The 27032-nt window shown below is 46.1% G+C and overlaps 1 protein-coding gene across 2 annotated transcripts in view; it reads left to right on the top strand.

Annotated features, from left to right (window-relative positions):
• Positions 1-3323: 3323 nt before the first annotated feature.
• The window catches only part of SNRPF (small nuclear ribonucleoprotein polypeptide F), a 247102-nt gene continuing 223393 nt past the window's right edge, over positions 3324-27032 (top strand). The window contains exons 1-4 of one of the 2 annotated variants that reach the window (XM_073573197.1): positions 3361-3544; positions 9104-9229; positions 11188-11252; positions 17243-17406. In XM_073573197.1, the coding sequence (XP_073429298.1) occupies positions 3542-3544; positions 9104-9229; positions 11188-11252; positions 17243-17309 (261 nt within the window). In that variant the 5' untranslated portion in view covers positions 3361-3541 and the 3' untranslated portion in view covers positions 17310-17406. Of the gene's footprint in view, positions 3545-9103; positions 9230-11187; positions 11253-17242; positions 17407-27032 lie in introns of those variants that run through there. The other variant, XM_073573199.1, reaches the window with a different exon arrangement.

The following is a 27032-nucleotide window of genomic DNA, read 5'->3' as shown; positions in this document are numbered from 1 at the left end:
ATATGTGCCTTTTCTGAACATCTCCCTTTTGCACCTTGAGTGAAGTACTCACAGTACTGAGTTACACTGGAGTTCCTCCTGTCAGATGTTCCTATGAACTCTACTTGTACGGCAGACAGCTGTAGCCTGCTTCGGGGACTCCTTGTTACTAAGTCCCGGCTCACTCACGTTGCTGTTGTGCCCCCAAGTCTTGTGTGGGAATAAAGTGGTGACAACTTCTATTCCTCCGGTGTCTGCTGCAGGACCATTAGTATCCATACAACCTCGGGGACCGGACCCCGGCCTTGCGCTGTGTACTTGGGAAGGGTTCTCCTCTAACCCTGGTCCTTGCTCTCTTATTCTCCTTACGTTCCGTGCTAATCCTTCTTTCTAATGGAAAGTCAAGCTTCCTTTCTCTGTCTCCTTCCTGTGCCAGCAGACCCAGATCACTGTGGCCTGCTGCAGCACTTCCTTCTTCCATCCCTCTCCCGGGGATCTTCTCTGGCTCACACTCTGTCCTTCTACATCCTCACTCACTGACTGAATGACTGAACGACTAACTCAACTCTTCCCGCTCTTTTGTATCAACTAAACTCCACCCACCTCCCAGCACGTTTCGTGTTCCAAGCAGGGAGCCACCAAGGGGTGCTATGCCATACTCCAAGCAGGGAGCCGCCGAAGGTGCTTTGCTACACTACTTTGTGGTATGGGGGTGCAAGTGTTGGAGCGTGGTTAGGAGTCTCCACCTTACCTGGATGGTGGGGTACCACACCTCAGGAGGAGGTGCAGTACCTCTGTGGCGACTGAAACCTCAGGGGCGCCACATACCCCCCGTTAAACACAGCACGTCCGCGGGCTGCAAGGAAAACAAAGTTGACAACTACAGGAACATGCAAAATTTTGTTATGCAAAATAAACAGTTCTTATCTAATCTTCCCAATATGAGAGGCCCAGTTTCTTGAACGTTGCAAACAATTTTAACTTTCTAAATTCAAAGTTATGCTACCTAATTTAAAGTGCTATTTCAAACATTATCATTTCTTCTTACACATTTTCTATTTTCTTTCATTAACCCTAAGTGACAACCGTGGATACCTGGTTCGTCACCTGCATTTTCCAACTCTTCATCTTCATTCACATTTCTCTATTAAAACATTCCTATTTTGTCATTGATACTAACTAGAGCCTATATAAAAGCTATTCTCTATTAATACTGTCATAAGGCATATTATAAAATGCTTCACATCAAAACTTCAATAATTCTTGTAAGTGCTGGACACCGCTCCCAGCCGGGATCTCTTGCAGTGTCCTTTTGGTAGGAGCCATGCTCCACAATGAGGTAGTCCTTATTTATAAAAGAGCTATGTAAAACCAAGAGAGGGCACCTAAAGAGGTGCAAACTATTTACAATTACAGTTCTGGATCACTCAGCGTCCATGATCTCCACAGTTCAAGTGTAAAGGCTGCCAATAAAACTGGGCAACAACTGTGAAGAAAACAAAAAAACAAAAACATGATAACCAAAAATAGAAAACAAGAACAAAGGTACAAATACCCTCCTGGGTAACAAAGTTAGTTTAAGTCAACATCTTGACTAGTTGTCCCCTCCTGGGGTTCTGGAAGCTTTTATGCAATGAAAACAATTTTATATCAAAAATAATTATTTTTGCATCGCTTTATTCTGCGAGCTATAACTTTTTTATTTTTTTGCTGATGATGCTGTGTGGCGGCTCGTTTTTTGCGGGACAAGATGACGTTTTTAGCGATACCATGGATCTTTATATGCGTCTTTTTGATCGCGCGTTATTGCACTTTTTGTTCGGCGGTGTGATAATAAATCATTATTTTTTGCTTCGTTTTTTATTTTTTAAGGGGTTCGCTAAAGGGGTTAACTAATGGGACAGTTTTATAGGGCAGGTCGTTACGGACGTGGCGATACCAAATATGTGTACTTTTATTGTTTTGTTTTTTTATTTCCAAAAAATGAATTTATTAGGGAAAATGTTTTTTTTATTCATTTATTTAGCGATTTTTTAAAAATTATTTTTACATTTTTTTTTTAAACTTTATTACATTGTCCCAGGGGGGACATCACTGTCCTGTGACAGATCGCTGATCTGTCACAGGCACTACACAAGGCTTCCTCATGCCTGCGCTTTGCAGGCACTGAGGAAGCCGGCTCCCTGAAGGCCCCCGAAGGTCGCCGTCGCCATTTTGGATTCGAGGACCTGCAGGGAAGGAGCCCCCCGCAGCAGCGCTGCACATTGCGCTGCCGTGGGGGGCTCAGGGAAGCACGGAGGGAGCCCCCTCCCTGCTGATGCTTCCCTTTAACCCCTGGTACACCGCGATCGTGTTTGATCGCGGTGTGCAAGGGGTTAACGTGTCGGGGGCACACATTGTGCCGGGTGTCAGCTGTGATAATCAGCTGACACCCGGCCACGATCAGCGGTGCTCACCAAGTGGGCGCTGCTGATCGCTGTGATGTACTATCCCGTCCCTGGGAATTAAGTCCCAGGGCACATGGACAGGATAGTACGTCTCATGGCAGAAAGGGGTTAAATGAACCACGGTGAGGGAAGGAGAGAGATTTTTTTTCGGCGCTTCCAGAACGGTTAATATGCTCGGCAGGGAAAATCTGCCAGGCATGCGCACTGGAAAATAGCTGACCGTCGCTGAAAAAAAACATTGCATCGTGCGTCTCTTCCGCCCGGGAGACGCTAAAATGTTCACGGATCCGTCAAAAAATGGATCTGACGGACGACTATCAGTCAAAATCTGCCGCTAATGCAAGTCTATGGGGGAAAAAAACGGATCCGCCAAAAAATGGGCGGATCCGTTTTTTTCTAAAAGTGGCGGATTTTGACCGACGTCAAAAACCGGAAATGTGAACCAGGCCATAGCTGTACAGTTACTAAAAGTGTATAACGTGCTCTCAGTGAGAGAAACAAAACAGGAATCTGGTGGGTATGATATCTTTACATGGCTAACAAATAGTAGTAAATGAGGTTACAAAGCAAGCTGTCGGGACTAAAGTGAAACATATAAAACATGCTTCTTCATCATGGCAAATAAGCATGTGGCCACACCATACATGGCATTGCGTTACCGTGACATTGTATGCGATTTACCAGAACAAAACCGTTTCATATAAACAGCATAGGCTGAGGGCTTGTGCGTTATATGTCACACATGAGCTAATGGCTGAACATTCGGGTCATATACAGAGGGGGTCGCTGTGGTTTGTGTTGCCCACTAATCTCACACAGCGCCTGAACACTACGTGGTGTCGCAGACAGCGTTCCCCGAGTCGTCGTGCTGCACTACCGTGCTACGGTCAGCAGGGGGCGATGTGTAAACTTCCAATTGTGTTCTCCTTCAACCTCCCAACAGCAGAGGGCGCAGCTCCTGAGGCGCAGGCTACATCCGCGATTACCGTCTATTCTTCTTCCCTCTGCCATTTCCTGCTAACTCCGGCGGTGTGTTCAAGCGAGCGCTCCGAGGAGGAATTTTTTGTGCTGCACGTGCGGTTGGTCTGTAGATCGGCGGCGCCTGCACCGGCATCATGGTGAGTAAGGGGGGCGAGCGGAAGACTGCGGTACGGGCCTTTACTGCTGGGAACGGAGGCGGCACCATGCATTGTACAGATGGCCTAGTGTGCGGTACATGTGCGGCACCATTCATACCGACGAGGGGAATCCACGCGCAGTGATGGCCCAGAGTGCGGTACCGTTCATACTGGTGGTGGAGGAGCAGTACACCGTGATGGCCCAGAGTGCAGTACTATTCATACTGGTGGTGGAGGTGCAGTACACCGTGATGGTCCAGAGTATGGTACTATTCATACTGGTGGTGGAGGAGCAGTACACCGTGATGGCCCAGAGTGCGGTACCATTCACACTGGTGGTGGAGGAGCAGTACACCGTGATGGCCCAGAGTGCGGTACCGTTCATACACGTGGTGGAGGAGCAGTACACCGTGATGGCCCAGAGTGCAGTACTATTCATACTGGTGGTGGAGGAGCAGTACACCGTGATGGCCCAGAGTGCAGTACTATTCATACTGGTGGTGGAGGTGCAGTACACCGTGATGGTCCAGAGTATGGTACTATTCATACTGGTGGTGGAGGAGCAGTACACCGTGATGGCCCAGAGTGCAGTACTATTCATACTGGTGGTGGAGGTGCAGTACACCGTGATGGTCCAGAGTATGGTACTATTCATACTGGTGGTGGAGGAGCAGTACACCGTGATGGCCCAGAGTGCGGTACCATTCACACTGGTGGTGGAGGAGCAGTACACCGTGATGGCCCAGAGTGCGGTACCGTTCATACACGTGGTGGAGGAGCAGTACACCGTGATGGCCCAGAGTGCAGTACTATTCATACTGGTGGTGGAGGAGCAGTACACCGTGATAGCCCAGAGTGCGGTACCATTCACACTGGTGGTGGAGGAGCAGTACACCGTGATGGCCCAGAGTGCGGTACCGTTCATACACGTGGTGGAGGAGCAGTACACCGTGATGGCCCAGAGTGCAGTACTATTCATACTGGTGGTGGAGGAGCAGTACACCGTGATGGCCCAGAGTGCGGTACCATTCACACTGGTGGTGGAGGAGCAGTACACCGTGATGGCCCAGAGTGCGGTACCATTCACACTGGTGGTGGAGGAGCAGTACACCGTGATGGCCCAGAGTGCAGTACTATTCATACTGGTGGTGGAGGAGCAGTACACCGTGATGGCCCAGAGTGCGGTACCATTCACACTGGTGGTGGAGGAGCAGTACACCGTGATGGCCCAGAGTGCGGTACCATTCACACTGGTGGTGGAGGAGCAGTACACCGTGATGGCCCAGAGTGCGGTACCGTTCATACACGTGGTGGAGGAGCAGTACACCGTGATGGCCCAGAGTGCAGTACTATTCATACTGGTGGTGGAGGAGCAGTACACCGTGATGGCCCAGAGTGCAGTACTATTCATACTGGTGGTGGAGGAGCAGTACACCGTGATGGCCCAGAGTGCGGTACCATTCACACTGGTGGTGGAGGAGCAGTACACCGTGATGGCCCAGAGTGCGGTACCGTTCATACACGTGGTGGAGGAGCAGTACACCGTGATGGCCCAGAGTGCGGTACCGTTCATACACGTGGTGGAGGAGCAGTACACCGTGATGGCCCAGAGTGCAGTACTATTCATACTGGTGGTGGAGGAGCAGTACACCGTGATAGCCCAGAGTGCGGTACCATTCACACTGGTGGTGGAGGAGCAGTACACCGTGATGGCCCAGAGTGCGGTACCGTTCATACTGGTGGTGGAGGAGCAGTACACCGTGATGGCCCAGAGTGCAGTACTATTCATACTGGTGGTGGAGGAGCAGTACACCGTGATGGCCCAGAGTGCAGTACTATTCATACTGGTGGTGGAGGAGCAGTACACCGTGATGGCCCAGAGTGCGGTACCATTCACACTGGTGGTGGAGGAGCAGTACACCGTGATGGCCCAGAGTGCGGTACCGTTCATACACGTGGTGGAGGAGCAGTACACCGTGATGGCCCAGAGTGCGGTACCATTCACACTGGTGGTGGAGGAGCAGTACACCGTGATGGCCCAGAGTGCGGTACCATTCACACTGGTGGTGGAGGAGCAGTACACCGTGATGGCCCAGAGTGCAGTACTATTCATACTGGTGGTGGAGGAGCAGTACACCGTGATGGCCCAGAGTGCGGTACCATTCACACTGGTGGTGGAGGAGCAGTACACCGTGATGGCCCAGAGTGCGGTACCATTCACACTGGTGGTGGAGGAGCAGTACACCGTGATGGCCCAGAGTGCGGTACCATTCACACTGGTGGTGGAGGAGCAGTACACCGTGATGGTCCAGGGTGTGGTACCAATCACACTGGTGGTGGAGGAGCAGTACACCGTGATGGTCCAGGGTGTGGTACCATTCACACTGGTGGTGGAGGAGCAGTACACCGTGATGGCCCAGAGTGCGGTACCATTCACACTGGTGGTGGAGGAGCAGTACACCGTGATGGCCCAGAGTGCGGTACCGTTCATACTGGTGGTGGAGGAGCAGTACACCGTGATGGCCCAGAGTGTGGTACCGTTCATACACGTGGTGGAGGAGCAGTACACCGTGATGGCCCAGAGTGCAGTACTATTCATACTGGTGGTGGAGGTGCAGTACACCGTGATGGCCCAGAGTGCAGTACTATTCATACTGGTGGTGGAGGTGCAGTACACCGTGATGGCCCAGAGTGCAGTACTATTCATACTGGTGGTGGAGGTGCAGTACACCGTGATGGCCCAGAGTGCAGTACTATTCATACTGGTGGTGGAGGAGCAGTACACCGTGATGGCCCAGAGTGCGGTACCATTCACACTGGTGGTGGAGGAGCAGTACACCGTGATGGTCCAGGGTGTGGTACCAATCACACTGGTGGTGGAGGAGCAGTACACCGTGATGGTCCAGGGTGTGGTACCGTTCACACTGGTGGTGGAGGAGCAGTACACCGTGATAGCCCAGAATGCAGTACCGTTCATACTGGTGGTGGAGGAGCAGTACATCGTGATGGTCCAGGGTGTGGTACCATTCACACTGGTGGTGGAGGAGCAGTACACCGTGATGGTCCAGGGTGTGGTACCATTCACACTGGTGGTGGAGGAGCAGTACACCGTGATGGTCCAGGGTGTGGTACCATTCACACTGGTGGTGGAGGAGCAGTACACCGTGATGGTCCAGGGTGTGGTACCATTCACACTGGTGGTGGAGGAGCAGTACACCGTGATGGTCCAGGGTGTGGTACCATTCACACTGGTGGTGGAGGAGCAGTACACCGCGATGGTCCAGGGTGTGGTACCATTCACACTGGTGGTGGAGGAGCAGTACACCGCGATGGTCCAGGGTGCGGTACCATTCACACACGTGGTGAAGTACACCGTGATGGTCCAGAGTGTTGTACCATTCATACACGTGGTGGAGTTGCAGTACACCGTGATGGTCCAGAGTGTTGTACCATTCATACACGTGGTGGAGTTGCAGTACACCGTGATGGTCCAGAGTATGGTACCATTCATACACGTGGTGGAGGTGCAGTACACCGTGATGGTCCAGAGTATGGTACCATTCATACACGTGGAGGTGCAGTACACCGTGATGGTCCAGAGTATGGTACCATTCATACACGTGGTGGAGGTGCAGTACACCGTGATGGTCCAGAGTATGGTACCATTCATACACGTGGTGGAGGTGCAGTACACCGTGATGGTCCAGAGTATGGTACCATTCATACTGGTGGTGGAGGTGCAGTACACCGTGATGGTCCAGAGTATGGTACCATTCATACTGGTGGTGGAGGTGCAGTACACCGTGATGGTCCAGAGTATGGTACCATTCATACTGGTGGTGGAGGTGCAGTACACCGTGATGGTCCAGAGTATGGTACCATTCATACTGGTGGTGGAGGTGCAGTACACCGTGATGGTCCAGAGTATGGTACCATTCATACTGGTGGTGGAGGTGCAGTACACCGTGATGGTCCAGAGTATGGTACCATTCATACTGGTGGTGGAGGTGCAGTACACCGTGATGGTCCAGAGTATGGTACCATTCATACTGGTGGTGGAGGTGCAGTACACCGTGATGGTCCAGAGTATGGTACCATTCATACTGGTGGTGGAGGTGCAGTACACCGTGATGGTCCAGAGTATGGTACCATTCATACTGGTGGTGGAGGTGCAGTACACCGTGATGGTCCAGAGTATGGTACCATTCATACTGGTGGTGGAGGTGCAGTACACCGTGATGGTCCAGAGTATGGTACCATTCATACTGGTGGTGGAGGTGCAGTACACCGTGATGGTCCAGAGTATGGTACCATTCATACTGGTGGTGGAGGTGCAGTACACCGTGATGGTCCAGAGTATGGTACCATTCATACTGGTGGTGGAGGTGCAGTACACCATGATGGTCCAGAGTGCGGTACCATTCATACTGGTGGAAGGAGATAGTAGAGGAGCAGTACACTGATGGCTTAGTCCCAGTGTGCCAGTCACTTACCACTGCAGGAGGACCCTCACCATTGCATTAATAATAATAATTTTATTTCTATGGCACCATCATATTCTGCAGCACTTTACAATTAAACGGGGGCATATACAAACAATGACAATATTAAGAAGTAACGAAGTTCACCAGTTATGGGAGGAGTGAGGGTCTTGCTTGCAAGCTTACAATCTATAAGGAAAAAGGGGAACACAATAGGTAGAAAGTGCTTGTCATGTGTTATCCAGCCATCATTATAATAGGGCATTTCACATACCACATGAACTGGCCACCAACCAGTATCTAAGTGCAGTTACCAAGTGTTATTGGGTGCATGAAGAATGTGGAGGCAGATGAGTAGGAGGGACCAGATTCTAAAGAAAATTTAGAAACTAAACAGGGGACAGTTAGGTTACTGAGTTGAGGATAGACCTGTCTAAAGAGAGGTATTTTTAAAGCAACGTTAAAAATGTGGGAGCTAGATATTAGATCGTCCAGGGTAGTGCATTCCAGAAATCTGATGCAGCACAAGAAATGTCTTTGAGACAAAGGTGTGAGGTTTAGATTATGGAGGATGTTAATCTCCGATCAGGTGCAGAATGCAAAGCACTGGTAGGGTGATAGAGATGAGCGAGGAAATGTAGGGTTGTGGGTGGCAGTGATTAGTTTATATTGAACTCAGCATCGGATGGGCAACTAGTGCAATGGCTGGCACAGAGGAAAAGCAGCATCGGTGTAGTGGTTGGAGAGCAATAATGATCCTGGCTGCTGCATTCAGGATGGATTGGAGAGGAGAAAGTTTGGTTAGTGCGAAGCCAATCAGTAGAGTTTCAGTAGTCTAGACAAGAATGAATAAGAGATTTTGCAGAGTCAAATGTAGGAAAAGGTCAAATTCTATTTTTAAGTTGCAGGTAACATGAGCGATTGGATATAGGGAATAAAAGAAAGTTCTGTGCCAAATATTACCCACAAGGCAGTAAGTGCTGCTTGGGAATTATGGTTGGACCACACATGGGAATTGCATTACATGTCACGTGGAGCTTTTTCCTGTAGTGTTGTCAATTCTCTCCGCTTCTTTCAGAGTTTGCCATTAAACCCCAAACCCTTTTTGAATGGACTCACTGGTAAGCCTGTAATGGTGAAGCTGAAGTGGGGGATGGAGTACAAGGGCTACCTGGTGTCGGTGGATGGATATATGAACATGCAGGTACGATGTACTCTCTTTGGGGGGTTCTGAGATTTTATGTCCAACACTCTAGTATAGAGAAAGTCACAAAGTACAGATCCACTACTTACACGGGATCCATTGCTGTCCATCATTCACCTGACCGCTGGCCATAGGGGTGATGAGCCGTACATTCAGATGTCACCGCTGAGGCAAAAAGTCACATGACTAATGGACATGACAGGGAAATCTATAGGTAACTATATGTTTATTTTATGACATGTACTTGGTAAATTTTGTAAAATCCTGGAAAACTCTTAGGCTATGTGCACACGCTGCGGTTTTTGCTGCGGATTTGGCCACTGCGGATCCGCAGCAGTTCTGCAGACAGTGTACAGTACAGTGTAATTCTATGTGATTTGCTTTCTGCTGTACACATGCTGCGGATTTTCAACTGCTGAAAAGCTGCGGTTTTGAATCCGCAGAAAGAATTGACATGTGTCAATTATTTCTGCGGATTCCGCTGCGGTTTGCCACCTATTCCATTGTCCAGGTGTCAAACCGCAGGGGAAAACCGCTGGCCAATCCGCAGGAAAACCGCAGGTCATTTTACCTGCGGATCCACAGATACAAATTCGCGGGTGAATCCGCAGCGTGTGCACATAGCCTTAGTAATGTGACCTGTTTTGGTATGTTTCCATAACATAAAAACTCCCAAGAGCTTTCCTGGTGGTTTCACCAGTTGTTTCCTGCAGAACAGTGTAAGAGTGCCTGGTCAGGAGTCTGTCTATAAACCTATACTTTTTATATGGGAACCACTTTAATGTATCAAGAAATTGCATAAATGATTATTCCTGTGCATATATCTTTGAGATTACGACCTTTGGAAGGTTCACGTGCAACAGAGTATAAATCAGCAGCTAAATATATCTTAATGTACAAATGTGACTATACCTGTATGGGGAACAGTTACTAAAATGCTTTAAGGGGTTAGTTCACAACTAATACCCCCCCTCCCAATAATGGTGAAAAATGTGTACTCTCATTACCCATTCTTGCCCATTCCCCTTTCCATCTAGTACTGATTAGGTGCACTGCCCGCCGTTGTACCTTCTCGTCCAGTAACATAGACGTGACCACTGCAGCCAGTCAGTGGCCACCATGCTGACCAATATATTGTGATTTACATAATCTCTATTGATGAAGTATTAAGTTGGCCATACAGTAAGGATTTCAGACGGCCACTTATTTAATGCTTTGTTGGTCAAGGATGGTGTAAAAAGAGTATGATCTTCGGTGGAAATATAATCAGGTAAAAAAGTTTGGACAAAATGACCAGTCTCTGCTATGATCTGTGGCCTGGGCTGGGATTTTATTAATGAGATGTAGATCTGTTCTGTATAACAGTTTTATGACTGCTGCTCCCAACAGTAACAGAAATAAAGTAATAAACCTAAAGGCCCCTTTACATTTAGCGATGCACCAGCGATCCGACCCGGTCAGGATCGCTGGTGCATCGCTAAATGATCGCTAGTGAGCTGTCACACAGGCAGACCTCACAGCGATTCAGCAGCGATACAGCGGACGATACTCGCCTTTCACACACAGCGATCCTGACGTTCTCCCGCCCGCCTCCACGCGTCGCTCGTCTCACACAGCAGGAAGCGCCCGACGAGAAATGGAGCCGGACATTCTCACGCGATCAGTGATGGACAGCGGGGGAGCCGGTCGGAGGTAAGTATCACACATAGCGCTATCGCTAGCGATATCGCTATGTGTAGAACCCCCTTTACTGTAGATATCTGCCAATATTAAATATTTGGCATCTGTCATGCTCATTTGTGTCACAAAGTTGCAAACTTAATTAGACATCCAAATTCTGGAGTGTATGGCGAAGGCTAGTAAAGGCTTCCTAGTGCTATACAGAGAATGTTACAGCAAACACCATCTAATCAGAGGTTGCCTACAGCAAACCCATAACTGTGTGATTTATGTTGCAGCTTGCAAACACTGAGGAATATATTGATGGTGCATTGTCTGGACATCTTGGAGAAGTTTTGATAAGGTAAGTGTCATTTTGTATGTGTACCTGAATATTATATCACCAGCATATAGAGCACTTCGCTGGCCAAAGGTTTTTTTTTTACTTAATTGTAGTTTAGTCCAAACTGAGAGGTGATTAAAAAAAAAGGTATCTCTGGGCAATTGGTCACCAGTAAAATACATTAGGTTAGGCATAGTCACTGGAGAATAGGCAGGAAACGACAATGCACTTAAGTGTACTGCTCAAAAATGTAGGGAACACTTGTATAACCATAAATAATTAAGCCGCAGGGATACCAGTCTGTCCAGTTGGGAAGCATAAGAGATTGTGAATGAATTCACCTGCTTTTGTGTAAATGAAAATTACAAGTGCACTGGATAAGCAATACTAGATAACCCTCTAAGAAGGGAATGGTTTTGTAGGTGATGGCCCCAATTACCTTCTCTTTATCCTTCCTGATTCTTCTCTAGTTTTCATTTTACTGGTGTCCTTGTCACTACTGGTAGCATGAGATGGTACCTGCAGCCCATTGCACATGTAGTCCAGCTCCTGCTGGAGCGTACATCCATACATGCTGTCATAAGAAGGTCTGCTGTGTCTCCCAGCACAGTCTCGAGAGAATGGAGCAGATACCAGAACATGGACCATTACAGAAGACCTGTAAAGTCATTGAAGTTCCTCTATACAGCAGCAGGATCGGTATCTGCTCCTGTGTGTGCGGAGGAACAGGTAGCGCACTGACATAACTCCACAGAATAACCCCCCAGTGGGAGACTGGTGTGCATGTCTGGCCAAACTCTCAGAAACAGACTTCTTTAGGGTCCAACGTCTTGTAGTGGGACCTGTGCTCACAGCCCAGCACTGTGCAGCTCGATTGGCATTTACACTGAAAGATAATCATGTTAAAAAAAAGCTAGTTTCCTGATTGTTGTACTGTGTAAACAGGCTGCCGATCAACTGATGAACAAGCGTTTGTAAATTATTGTTTGCAGTGTAAAACATCATTGTTCTCAGGGTGAATCGTCCTCTTTAAACAGGCAGCCTGAGCGATCTAATGTCACTCAGTGTGCATCGTTTGCTCTGGTCTATCCGTGTAAACTGTGGTATCATGCCGCCAATCGGTCCGTGTACCAGGACCTCAAAAGGACCTGACAGCCGATACACACTGTGCAATTCATGGTCAGCATGTATCAGGCACTGGCTGTATGAGCTCAGCCATGTACGCTTGCCTCTGAAGCGCTGTGGCATATCAGGGAAGAACATGCTATAAAAGCTGCCAGGGACCAAGCCACAGGAGATACTAGTCAGATAGGTGAGTCCCTGGTGGCTTCTACCCACTTGCTGCTAGTTTGACAGGTCTCTCTCTATGTTCATGTGTAGGCAGAGACCTGTCAATCTTCATACACAGGCTATCGTGGTTTTCGGCAAAGCGAGTCCTGTTTAACCCCTTCATGACATTTGATGTACCTATACATTGTTGGATAGGAGTTCCCACCTTTATTTACTTGGTAGGCGAGACCCGGCTGTCCCTGCCCTCTGCTGTTTAACTCCTTCCTTGCCACGATCGATATCGAATATTTAGGAGGCTGGGAGAGGGAGGGGCTCCTTCTCCCTTCTGATTGGTGCCCCAGCGACGTCATCGCGAGAAGCCAGATGGTCGTCATATCAACCTGAAGATCTGCCAGCGACAGTGGCCAGCTTAGACCATGCCGGGAGCTAAATCCTTCTGTCAGGGTAATACAGATATGCACAACGCATTTCATTATGCCAGTGAACAGAGTAATGAAAGTTAACCCCTTAGTGACACCCATTTTGCAGCTTAATGACCAGGCCAATTTTTACAATTCTGACCACTGTCACTTTATGAGGAGGTAACTCTGGAACGCTTTAACGGATCCCGCTGATTCTGAGATTGTTTTTTTTCGTGACATATTGTACTTCATGTTAGTGGTAAAATTTCTTCGATATGACTTGTTTATTTATGAAAAAAACGGAAATATGGCGAAAATTTTGCAATTTTCAAATTTTTCATTTTAAATTTTTATGGCCTTAATTCAGAGTTATGTCACACAAATTTCTTGGAATGGCGTCAAAAGTAAAAACAATTCTTCACCTGCTGTTGATTTTTGTTTTCATTCTGCCTCCCAAAGATTGCAGTAAGACTCTGATCACCTTTACCCTGCACTCTATGCTGAGCGCTTACGTCGGGGTTTCTGTGTAAATCTGTGAAATATGTGATTCAGATCAAACCTCCCAGCGGAAGATTCCTCATAATGAGGCAGACACTGTGGCCGACGTCTGTCCTATGATCCGACGTCTTTTTTTTTTTTTTTTTTTTTATTCCCCTTCTCGGACAGTTTTGTACACTTAAAGAAAAGAACACTGCTGAACTAAGTCCAGAGTAACTCTGCTGCCTCGTTTTTAGTGAATAGATCCATCGGAAGCTTCATCTGAATCATGTCACTTGGAGATTTAGTTGGAAACCCCAAAGTAAGTACTTGGCGTAGAGTGCGGGATAAATGTGATCCCAAATGTTATGTAAAATGTTCCCAATGAAAGCTTCAACTCCACAAAATAAGCAATACCTCACTTAGGACTGTCATTCATCTATCAATGGAAATATAGGGGGCTTCCATGTTACTGGCACCATAAGGGGGTGTGTGCACACGCTGCGGATTCTGCTGCGGATCCGCAGCGGTTTTGGTCCTGCGGACAGTACCATAATATCCTATGGGAAATGGAAACCACAGTGCAGACGGTGCGGATTTTTCCGTGCGGAATTGCTGCGGATTCCGCTGCGGTTTACCATCTCCTCCATTGTAAAGGTGATAAACCGCAGGCTAATCCGCAGATAAACCGCGGGTCTTTTGACCTGCAGATTTACCTGCAGATTTTGCTAAATCCGCACGGATCAATCCGTAGCAGAATCTGCAGCGTGTGCACACACCCTAAAGGCTCTGGAAAGCACTCTGGCTGCTCGCGCCCCAAAAGAAATCCAGCTATGTCTGCTCTACCAAATCCAGATGCCCCCACCTGCCCAACCTTCTGGACCCCAGTGTGCCTAAACCACATATAGTGTCGACATGTTTGGCATTTCTGTAGTGACGAGAGCCCAACTAATTTACTGGTGCATGTCTCCACAAGTACGAGCTGGGCAAAATGCACTGTCACTTAATGACATCCACTGCTGCTCGTTTATGGAAAATGCCCATGGAGTCAAAATAATCACTAGACCTGTAGATAAATTTCCAGAGAGGTACGATTTCCAAAATGGGGTCACTTGAGAGGGGAGGTGTTCTAGCACTTAGAGCCTTTGTATATTAACTACGGTATTCTAGGAAAATCTGCGCTCCAGAAGGCAAATAGCGCTCTGTCCCTCCTGAGTCTCGCTGAGTGGCTAAGCAATGTGTACAGCCACATATGGGGGGTATTTTACATTCTGCAGAAATTGTAAGACACATTTTGGTGACATTTTTACCCATGTCCCAATGTGAAAATGTAAAATCTGGGGCTAAAATAAAATGTTTTTGGGAAAAATGTAATTCTTTTTTTTTCTCTTCATTGCCAAATGGTATAAAATTCTGTGACACACTGATGCTGTCACTATAATTACTGCACTTTTAGATTGAGAGGTGTAGATTGTAAAATGGCGTAACTTATGGGGGTTTCTGCTGTGCTGGCAGCTCAGGGGCTCTTCCAGTGAGTTTGCACTATATTATAGCGCTCCTTCACGTCTGAGCTTTGATGTACTCAGGAGAAAATGAACGATACCACTTGTGGTACATTTTCTCCTATTGTCACTTTTGAAAATTAAAAACTTGGGGCCAAATCAACATTTTAGTGGAAAAAATGGTAGTTTTTCCACTAACTCAGCCCAATGTTATACAATTCTGTGAATCACCTAAGTTAAAAATGCTCATTTTACCCCTTGATGAATTCCTCGAGGTATAGTTTCCAAAATGGGGTCACTTGTGGGAGTTTTTGCTATTTTTGCATGTCAGGGGCTCTGTATATGTGACATGGCATCTGCAATCTATTCCAGCCACAATTGCACTGTAGAATTGCTCCTTCCCTTCCGAGCAGTGCCATGCGCCGAATAGCAGTTTTCCACCACATATGGATTATCGCTGTACTCAGGAAAAATTGCCCATCACATTTTGAGGTCCAATTTCTAACGTTACTTTTGTGAAAATGTAAAACTTGGACAAAAATATTTTTGTTTGTTTTTTATTTTTCACTACTCATCCTTATAAAAGTTTGTGATGCTCCTGAGGGTTCAAGGTGCTAATTTGCGGCTAAAGCAGCATTTTTGTGGGGAATTTTTTATTTTTTTTTACTTCCACATTTTTTTAATTCCTGAGAAGCACCTGAAGAGTTAATAAACTTCTTAAATGTGGTTTTGAGCACTTTGAGAGGTGCAGTTTTTAGAATGGTGTCACTTTTGGGTATTTTCAATCATTTGGATCCCTCAAAGTCACTTCAAATGTGATGTGGTCCCTAAAAAAAAAAAAAAAAAAAAATGGTTTTGTAAATTTTGCTGGAAAAGTTAGAAATTGCTGAAGCATTTAACCCTTCTAAATTCCTAACCAAAAAAAGTTTAAAAAATGATACAGATGAAAAGTAGACATGTGGGAAATGTAAGCTAACTATTTTGTGTGTTATAACTATGGTTTAAGATCATAAAAATTAAAAGTTTGAAAATTGCACAATTTTCTAAATTTTTTTTAATCAATTTTGATATTTTCACAAACACAAAAAATATCAGCCTACATTTACCACTAACCTACAATATGTCACAAGAAAATAATCTCCGAATCAGTGGGAACCGTTGAAGCACTGGTCAGAATTGTAAAGCCTGGCTGGGAAAGTGAAGCTGTTAAATATCACCTGTCAGGTTCACTTTCAGTGTCAAAAAGAATTGGAGGAAAAAGCAATGTAGCAAACCACACACCAGGGAGCCAACTCTGTGCTGGGTCCCCTAATCCTCTGCGTCTAACCTAATTTATTACTGTGGTCTATTCTCCATGGTGCAGTTACCTTGCCCGGTTGTCTGTGTATCTCCTTTGTGAGCGAGCTTGGTACTGGGGCATGGGTTGGCATATGACCTAGAACACATCCCTTGCACCAACACTACCAGGTGGTGTACACTATAGGCCCCGTCACACTAAGCGACTTACCAGCAATCCCGACACCGATATCAAGGTGTCAGGATCGCTAGTAAGTCGCTATGTGATCGCTGGTGAGCTGTCGCACAGACAGCTTCACCAGCGATCAGCACAGCGATGCCGAGCGCCCGGCATCGCTGGCCATCGCTGTAAAAAATAGAATAAAAAAAAAAAATATATAGTTATTCTCACCTTCCGACGTCCCGTTCAGCCATCCTGCCTCTCTCCACGCTCCGGTCCCAGTGATCCTTTGCACGAATGACCGCGAGATGTCACGGTCTTGAGGGATAACAAAGTTTTGCGGTCATTCGTGCAAAGGATCACTGGGACCGGAGCGTGGAGAGAGGCAGGATGGCTGAACGGGACGTCGGAAGGTGAGAATAACAATATTTTTTATTTTTTACACCTGATCGCTGGTCTCCCACCTGTCACACGCAGCGATGCGTGCTGGCCAGCGGGAGACCAGCGACCAAAGAAATGTCCAGAGGTTTCTTGCAGCGATCAGCGATACTGGCAGGGGGCCGATCGCTGTCACACACAGCGATCTCGCTGGTGAGATCGCTGCTACGTTTCAAAAGTTGTGACTCAGCAGCGATCTCGCTACCGAGATCGCTTAGTGAGACGGGGCCTTAAGACTACTCATCATGAGCCTCTGATCAGTTTGGAACATTTTAGATTAGCAAATCTGCACTATTAAAAGGGTTAATATTTCTATCTTCTTGTACAGGTTTGTAAAGTACTGTACTATGGTCATAACTTGTTACTCTAAATGCTATTAATCTAGTCCTTGTCAATTTGCTTAGCATAGAATAAATAGCATTTTTAACCTACTTTCTTTCTGTGCAGATGTAACAATGTGCTGTATATACGTGGTGTAGAAGAGGAGGAGGAAGATGGCGAGATGAGAGAATGAACAGATTTCCAAAATATTTTTGTACATTTATATTCACTTTTTGAGTTTATTGCTGGACATGTTCTGTGTTTTCTGTTAATAAAAACAGTTGTAGTAATTCTCATTCTTTATCAATCATTACATGAGCTCTGCTGGTTCCCACCCCAACTGGGGACTGATCAGAACACATACCATATATACTTATGTATAAGCTGACCTGAGTATAAGCCGAGGCACCTAATTTTGCCACGAAAAACTGGGAAAATGTATTGACTCAAGTATAAGGTGGGTATGCATGGTTCCTCATTCCCATCCTTGTCTGCATGGCTCCTCATTCCCATCCTTGTCTGCATGGCTCCTCATTCCCATCCTTGTCTGCATGGTTCCTCATTCCCATCCTTGTCTGCATGGCTCCTCATTCCCATCCTTGTCTGCATGGCTCCTTATCCCCTGTCCTTGTCTGCATGGCTCCTTATCCCCTGTCCTTGTCTGCATGGCTCCTCATCCCCTGTCCTTGTCTGCATGGCTCCTTATCCCCTGTCCTTGTCTGCATGGCTCCTTATCCCCTGTCCTTGTCTGCATGGCTCCTTATCCCCTGTCCTTGTCTGCATGGCTCCTTATCCCCTGTCCTTGTCTGCATGGCTCCTTATCCCCTGTCCTTGTCTGCATGGCTCCTTATCCCCTGTCCTTGTCTGCATGGCTCCTTATCCCCTGTCCTTGTCTGCATGGCTCCTTATCCCCTGTCCTTGTCTGCATGGCTCCTTATCCCCTGTCCTTGTCTGCATGGCTCCTTATCCCCTGTCCTTGTCTGCATGGCTCCTTATCCCCTGTCCTTGTCTGCATGGCTCCTTATCCCCTGTCCTTGTCTGCGTGGCCTCCATGAGAAAAGCATAAAAACATCATACTTACCTACCTTGTGCGCCCTCGCAGCATCTTGTTCCGGTGCCAGCAGCTCCTGCAGCCGGGCGAGCACGTGTCTCCGCTCATTAAGGGAATTAATATTCACCTCTCTCCACTCCTATGTGAGTGGAGAGAGGTGTCTCTTCATTATCTTAATGAGCGCGCACCTGTGATGGCCTGTCAGCTGCTGGAAGCTGGCAGCTGTAACTGGGCGCGTTATAAGAGAAATTAATATTCATTGCCAGTGCAGTAAATATTCATTTCTGTTTAGCAGCGGGCTGTCTCCTTGCCTCCTGTGACCCGCCGCTCCCCCGCCGTCTTCTGGGACAATGACTTGTGTATAATCCGAGGGGGGGGCGTTTTCAGCTTATACACAAGTATATATGGTGTAAGGTTTTTCAATGGTAGTGTAAGGAAACATATTATTAAATCATGTCATGTGGGCACTACACATCATCTATCAATTTTGAGCATTATTTATGGAGATGCCATGTAATGTGCCAACATTGTCACTAAACGTTTAACTATGGGCTAAGACAATGGATAAAATAGCAGACTCCAACCATAAAAGCATGCAGCTCAGATAGGATATTAATGGGCAACAGAATTGAAGTTTTTGATATCCAAAACCAATGGATTAGATAACAGTTCTTATTTTAGGGTGCTCTTAAAGGGCTATTGTCATCTTCAAGATCTTATCCCAATATGTAGCAAGTGTAATAATGATGTTAGAAAATGCCTCCAATTAAAATGTAGTATAGTTCTTCTAATTTGTTGTCTCTTACCCCATGTGCAGGTCATTGCAATAGCTGAGACATCCATGGTTACAGCCACTAACTCATTATATTAGAAGTTGTAACCATGGATACCTAAGCTACTGCAATGCCCTACACATGGGGTAAGCTGCATAGCTAATCATAAGAACTATACTACATTTCTAATTGTGTCCAAAGACAAAGTGGCCTCTATCACAGCACTTCCAAATATATAACAACAAGAACCATGTACTTTTTCCAGCCTGGCTATGTGAGGTTTCTCTGCCACTTCCTCCTTGTTCTTTGTTTTTGTTTTTAATTGCAGTTTTTAAAGCTTGATTTGTTACAATAAAAGTTATACTTTTTAGAATATCCAGTTCTGTACTTAATTCTTTTTTGTTTTTTGTTACTTTTTCTAATTGGAGGTACCATATTTGATATTATTATTACACCACATTACTACATATTGGGATAGGATCTTGGCGATGGGAATACCTCTTTAAGGGGATGTCCATTACTTTGATTACCCATAATAAGGGTAGGTTAAATTCGGATTGTTGGTGGTCTGATACACGTGGCACCACCAATGTATCATTGCCACCACTGGTATGACAGCAGCTGAGTGTAAACATTGAAGGGAGCCAAACATCATTGCTCTGTACATTGTTTAGTGGCCATTTTAGCAAATTGCAACTCATCTGTTATCTGCTCTGGCTGTGGAGTAAGAGCAGAGCTGCATCAAAGGGAACCTGTCAGCAGGATTGTGCACAGTAACCTACAGACAGTATCAGGTTGGCGCCGTTATACTGATTACAATGATGCCTGGGTGATCAAATCCGTCTTGTGGTTGTTTAACCTTTGTGTAGCTTTCAGTTAATGATATGCCCGTGCTCTGGGGCGGTCTGTGGGGGGTCTTCATGTGGTACTCTGAATAGGTATTCATAATGCAGACTGCTGACAAGTCACTGATCCCTCCCTGTCCTGTCACCTAGTTTACATAATAATGATAATGTTTGTTTTTATATAGCGCTAACATATTCCACAGCGCTTTACAGTTTGCACACATTATCATCACTGTCCCCGATGGGGCTCACAATCTAAATACATAATGAATATCTGTACATACTTAAAAAAAAAAACAAAAACCTGCGCTGCAGCATAATCGCATGTTTCATGTGCCAATAATGCATGGTCTTCATGTTATTCAGCTAGGAAAAAAAAAAAAAATCAATTTGAAAATGGCGCCTGCCTGCGCAGAAGCAGCTCTCGGCTATCTTCGAGCTGCTACTGCGCAGGTGTGAGCAGCGCCATCTTGGAGAAATAATTTTTCCTTCTCCATGCGCAGTAGCATCTATTGGATCATAGTTATATACACCGATAGCTGCTACTTCGTAGGAGCCATTTTCAATTTTTTTTTTCTAGCTGAATAATGTGAAGAGCATGTATTATTGGCACATGAAACATGATTAGGCTGCAGATCAGGTGCCATGGCTAGCAGCTGGCTGCCTGCAGAAGGGTTTTTTGTTTTTTTTTAGTATGCACAGATATTCTTTATGCAAACTAGGGGGCAATGACCTGTCAGCAGTCTGCATTATGAATACCTAATCAGAGCACCACATAAGGACCTCCCCACAGGCCACCCAGGGGCACGAGCATATCACTAACCCAAAACTGAAAATAAAGATTAAACAACTACCAGACATTTCATCACCCAGGTATCATTGTAATCAGTCAAACGGCCCAACCTGACAGTTTCTGTAGGTTACTGAGCACAATCCTGCTGACAGGTTCCCTTTAAAGTGTACAGAGCTGTGATGTTCCATGTCATATATACTGTTTACGTCCAGCCACTTCCCGTGCTGGTAACAACTGATCGGTGGGGGTACTGGACTGATCTAATGTTTGTGACCCATCCGGAGTAAATGTTATTAGCATCTAAGTAGAGAACAGCCCCTTTCAACTTTCCCCAGTTTTTTTTCCTGTGTTTGTGCCCCTTATTTATTTTTTTTTAAACTTTATTTTGGAAAGATTTTCTACTTTCTTGTACAAATATCATAAACACAAGTATAGTTGTAGCAAAACAATGGAAAACATTTTAGAGGTTTCTTCCAGCTGCCCCTACTAACATGAGGTCAAACATCTAGTGCATCATGTAAGAGTAGGTGGGGGACAGGGAAGAGATAGGGGAAAAAGTCAGGGAGGGGGAAAAGGCACGAAAGAAAGAAAAGAGGCGCGCAACATTAACTGGTTAGCTTAGTTACAGAGTCATCTCATGGAGCCCAGATGCGATTAAGCAAATCACGTTGATTATTAATACAGGCGTTAAGATTCTCCATACGTCTCATTTCTTTAATCTTCATTCTGAGTTTTTTCATGGAGGGAGCTGACCTTTTCTTCCAGTACGAGGCTATTAGACACTTTGCCGATGTTAGGATATGGAGGAGCAGCCTGGCAGGGCCCTTTCTCATAAGTATGGGGGGGGGGAAACATTAAGCAAATAAATCACAGAATCCGGAGGAATCTCTACATCCAACACTAGAGAAATCAACCCCTGCCCTCTCTTCCAGAACGGGGATATAGTCTGGCAATCCCAGAATATATGTGGCAATGAGCCCACAGCCCCCAGGCATCTCCAGCATCTATCAGACGTGGCAGGGTAAATATTACGTAAAACCTCTGGCGTATGATACCAATGCATCAGTATCTTGTACTGATTTTCCTTTTGTATTATGCATGGTGACGATTTAGCTGCCTAAAGGTCCCGTTACATTTAGCGATGCACCAGCGATCCTGACAACGATACGACCTGGTCAGGATCGCTGGTGCATCGCCAAATGGTCGATAGTGAGCTGCCAAACAGGCAGATCTCACCAGCGATGCAGCAGCGGTCGTTACTTACCTGTCAGACGGCAGCTCTGGTGATGACTTCCTCCCGTGTCCATGGAGTCGCTTGTCGGCGCCAGCAAGAAGCCAACGCCGAGAAATGGACCAGGGCGATCTCGCGCGATCAACAATAGCCAGCGGGGAGGCTGGTCGGAGGTAAGTGTCACATGTAGCGAGATTGCTACCGATATCGCTGTTGTCACAAAATCGGTGACGCTTTAGCGATATCGCTATGTGTAAAAGGCCCTTTAGATCATATGACCTGCCAGATAGGAAGCGGAAGTTCCCTCCCCAGGTATCTCTCCCTCTTAATCATGCAAGCATGTTTAGGAGGGGGGTCTGATGGAGTGAACAGTATATTATAAATGTCCATGATCAAACCCTTTGTAGAGCGATTCCCTTTACAGAGTCGTTCGAAGGGAGTGGGGGTAGAGAACGTTTTGTTTTTATATAAAGTTAAGGCCAGGAGGCGGATTCGTAAGTATGAGAAGTAGGTCCTAAGTGGGAGTTTAATCTGCTGTCTAGGAGAATGGAAAGGAAGAATATTTCTGTTAAATAACTGCGTAATAAAATAATTGTGCTTGAAGCCATGGTTCTGTCATAGCTGCAGCAAGACTATAAGGTATGGAGGGTATAAAAAGGAAGGAGATCAATGGAAAGGCCGTGCTGCTTATCCTCCAAATTTTCATTGTAAATGCCATAGAGCCCAGCAGAGGGACTGAGGGGCATGTACTCGCATCTATCCATAACCATGAATTGTGATGCACTGGAGCCATCCAAAGTTTCTCGATTTCTACCCATTTGCTATAAGCCCACAAGGAAGCCCAAGCTGGTATCCTCCTAAGGGCCCCGTCACACATAGCGACTCAACAGCGATCCCGACAACGATATGAACTTGTCAGGATCGCTGGTGAGCTGCCAAACAGGCAGCTTCACCAGCGATCAGGACAGTGACACGCGGGTAACAAGCGACGCACGTCGCTTAGTTACCCGCAGTGTACGTTAAGATACCAGCGTGCTGGTGCAGGGAGCTGGTAACCAAGGTAAACATCGGGTTTCTAAGCGGCGCTTAGAAACCCGATGTTTACCTTGGCTACCAGCTCCCTGCACCAGCGCTCTGGTATCTAACGTACACATCGGGTTTCTAAGCGCTGCGCGGCGATTAGAAACCCGATGTTTACCTTGGTTACCAGCTCCAGCCCGCTTATCGCTGGTCTCCTGCCTGCCACACGCAGCGATGTGTGCTGGCCAGCGGGACACCAATGATCAAAAAAATGTCCAGGCCATTCCAGCACGATCAGCGATACCCGGCAGAGGGGCCGGTCGCTGATAAGTGTCACACAGCGATCTCGCTGGTGAGATCGCTGTTGCATCACAAAACTTGTGACTCAGCAGCGATCTCACTAGCGAGATCGCTGTGTGTGACGGGGGCTTAAGGTGCATGGCCAAGTAATATCTCCAGACGTCTGAAAAGGCAATACCCCCTTGCGTTTTTGGAGATGTGAGGACTGATTTTGCTTTTTGATGTAGTCTCTGACCCCAAAAAAAATTTAGAAGCACAGTCTGAAACCTCCTCAACACCGCACATGCAATCGGTTAGGTATAATAGACATCTTTATCGAATTTGCTCTACCAAAAAGTGAGAGAGGATGTTTAGACCATGTAGAAAGTAACCCATTAATCTCTTGAAAGAAGGCTGTGAAATTATGTCTATAAAGGGAGTCATAGGAGCCAGTCAGGAAAATACCCAAATATTTAATTTTGGTGTCCTTCCATGCAAATTTAAACTTTGATCTCAGGGCATCCACCATTGTGCTCGGTAAGTTAATTAGGAGAGCTTCAGTGTTTGTCGCATTTACCTTGTACCCTGAGAGTTGTCCATATTCTGTCAAGGTAGATTGAAGATTGGGGAGGGAAATGTGTGGGTGGGTGAGGAGAATATCATCCACAAAAAGATAACTTGAACTCTCCCGTACCCTAAAGGTACTGTCACACTTAGCGATGTACCAGCGATCCCGACCAGCGATATGACGCGGTCAGGATCGCTGGTACATCGCTAAGTGGTCGCTAGTGAGCTGCCACACAGGCAGAACTCACCGGCGACATCGCTGGGGACGGGGGTCGCTACTTACCTGTCACACCAGGCGATCCTGCGTCCTCCCGCCCGGCTCCACACGTCGCTCGTCGTCACAGCAGAAAGCTGACGACGAGAAACAGTCCTGGACGTTCTCACGCGATCAGCGATAACCAGCGGGGGAGCGGGTTGTAGGTAAGTATCACACATAGTGATATCGCTAGCAATATCGCTATAGCGTCACAAGTTATAGCGATATTGCTAGGGATATCGCTTAGTGTGACAGTACCTTAATGCCCTGGATATCTGGGTTATTCCTTATTTTGGAAGCCAAGGGCTCTGCAGAGGACAAACAGCAGGGGAAAGAGAGGACACCCCTGTCTAGATCCATTTGAGATATTGATACGAGAGGAAGATGCATGGGGGAGTCAGGGCCGGCATTGGGGGCAGGCAGACCAGGCAGCTGCCTAGGGCCTCCTCTCCTCAGGGGCCCACAGCCAGTTGCTGCTGTGTGGCCAGGCTCCACCCCCTGCATCACGCAATAAACTTATTGGCATCGTAGATGCCAATACAGTTAAAAGCAGTGATAGAGAAGAGAGCATCAGATGACGCTCTCTCCCATCACTCCTCCTCTGCTTCTGACTGCTGGTGCACGCCAGCAAGTGGAGTTGATAAAACCGGAGCAGAGCCTGGAGCAGCACGGGGAATGAGGAGGAGAGGTGAATATTTTATATATGTATACTGTGTATGTATTTGTGGGCTGCATTATACTGTGTTGGAGCTGCACTGTACTGTGTGGGAGTCTGCAAGATACTGTATGTGGGGGGCTGCACCATACTGTGTGTGAGGGGGCTGTATTATACTGTGTGTCTGGGGCTACAGTATATTCTGTGAGTGGGGCTGCAGTATACTCTGAGGGGGCTGCATTATACTATGTGTCTGGGGCTACAGTATACTCTATCAAGGGCCATGGGGAGTGCATTATACTGTATGGAGGACTATCTGCTGCATCATTCTTCCTCAGGCGGTGTAAAGAAACTCATGAACAAGCGTTGAACGACTTTAATATTATCGATCACACTCGTTTAGCGGCCTGAACTCAGCGGAGATAAATACAACCGAAATGTTTCTGTGTGATTGTGCAATATGTGAGCATTTGGGGCCCCACTTTAAAGTTTTGCCTGGAGCCCCACTTTGTCTAAAACCAGCCCTGGAGGAGTTTAACCACAGCATTGGGCAAGGAATATAAAGCCTGTATAGCCTGAAGAAACGGACCCGATGGACCATACCTGTGTAAAGACGCAAATAAAAAAGGCCAACTCAGTCGGTCGAATGCCTTCTTAGCATCTAAAATAAGTAAATCCGGGCAAACAAAGGGGTTTGAGATAAGATCATCTTGCTTCTTAAATGGAGCTATGAAAAGACATTTAGATCTTTATCCAGACAATAATATAAAGGTAAAAGTGATGTAATTTTATCTAACAACATCACTAAACAAAAAAAGACATTTATTCCATATCCATCATCAGATTTGATCACATTGGTTGCTACAGTTGCATCAAACTTTAGCCACTTTACTAGTTTATCAATCACAGTTTACCACAGAGGAATAAAGATGCAACAGACAAGCTTTTACGCACAAATTTACACAACAAAGAATATGAGGAAGAAAGGGGTTTTTTTTAATCATTTTTATTCTAATTTCAAAATAAGAATTAGGATCAGCTTGCCTTCATGCCCTTCTCCAAAAATGCAATGAAATGCTTGTAGACTGTATTTTCGCATGGACTGCACAGTTATGATCTTTTTCACGTAATTATTGTATCCCATACCATCTTCTGTTTTCTATATTTTTCTTATTTGTTTCCACTCTGCCAAATAATACTGCATTATCATTTCATGCGGTTTTGGGCAGGTTTTCACTTTATAGATATACAGTTGCTTCACACAAAATTAGAATATCATCAAAAAGTTATTTATTTCAGTTCTTCAATACACAAAGTTAAACTCATATATAATATAGGGTTATTACAAACAGAGTCATCTATTTCAAGTGTTTATTTGATGATTATTGGCTTACAGCCAATGAAAACCCAACAGTCATTATCTCATTAAACTCGAATAATTAACAAAAAATACTTGCAAAAGCTTCCTAAGCATTTTAAAAGGTCCCTTAGTCTGTTTCAGTAGGCTCCACAATCATGGGGAAGACTGCTGATGATTTGACAGATGTCCAGAAGGCAGTCGTTAACGTACTCCACAAGGAGGGTAAACCACAAAAGGTCATTGCTAAAGAAGCTGGCTGTTCACAGAGTGCGGTATCCAAGCATATTAATAGAAAGTTGAGTGGAAGGAAAAAGTGTGCACAAGCAACTGGGATAACCGCAATTTTGAAAGGATTGTAAAGAAAAGGCCATTCAAAAATTTTGGGGAGATTCACAAGGAGTGAACTGCTGCTGGAGTCATTGCTTCAAGAGCCACCATACACAGATGTATCCAGGACATTGGCTACAAGTGTCACATTCCTTGTGTCAAGCCACTCATGACCAATAGACAAAGCCAGAAAGATCTTACCTGGGCCAAGGAGAAAAAGAATTGGACTGTTACTCAGTGGCGCAAGGTGTTGTTTTCAGATGAAAGTAAATTTTACATTTCATTTGGAAATCAAGGTCCCAGAGTCTGGAGGAAGATTGGAGAGGCACAGCAGGACTTAGCACCTGTCCACACTGCAAAAAGTGCCAATACCTGGTTTACAAACAACAGCATCACTGTGTTTGATTGGCCAGCAAACTTGCCTGACCTTAACTCCATAGAGAATCTATAGGGTACTGTCAAGAGTAAGATGAGGGACACCAGACCCAACAATGCAGATGAGCTGAAGGCTGCTATCAAAGCAGCCTGGGCTTCCATAACACCTCAGCAGTGCCACAGACTGATCGCCTCCATGCCACGCCGCATTGATGCAGTAATTGAGGCAAAAGGAGCCCCGACCAAGTATTGAGTGCATTTACTGAACATACATTTCAGTAGGCCAAAATACTGGATTTTAAAATCAATTTTTATGCTGGTGTTATAAAGTATTCTAATTTACTGAGATAATGACTTTTGGGTTTTCATTGGCTGTAAGCCATA

The sequence above is a fragment of the Dendrobates tinctorius genome, unplaced genomic scaffold, assembly GCF_039654945.1.
Source record: "Dendrobates tinctorius isolate UK_male_01 unplaced genomic scaffold, ASM3965494v1 ptg000035l, whole genome shotgun sequence".
Classification (NCBI taxonomy): domain Eukaryota; kingdom Metazoa; phylum Chordata; class Amphibia; order Anura; family Dendrobatidae; genus Dendrobates; species Dendrobates tinctorius.
The sequence above is the reverse complement of the archived record's forward strand: the minus strand, read 5'-3'. Positions and strand labels throughout refer to the sequence as shown.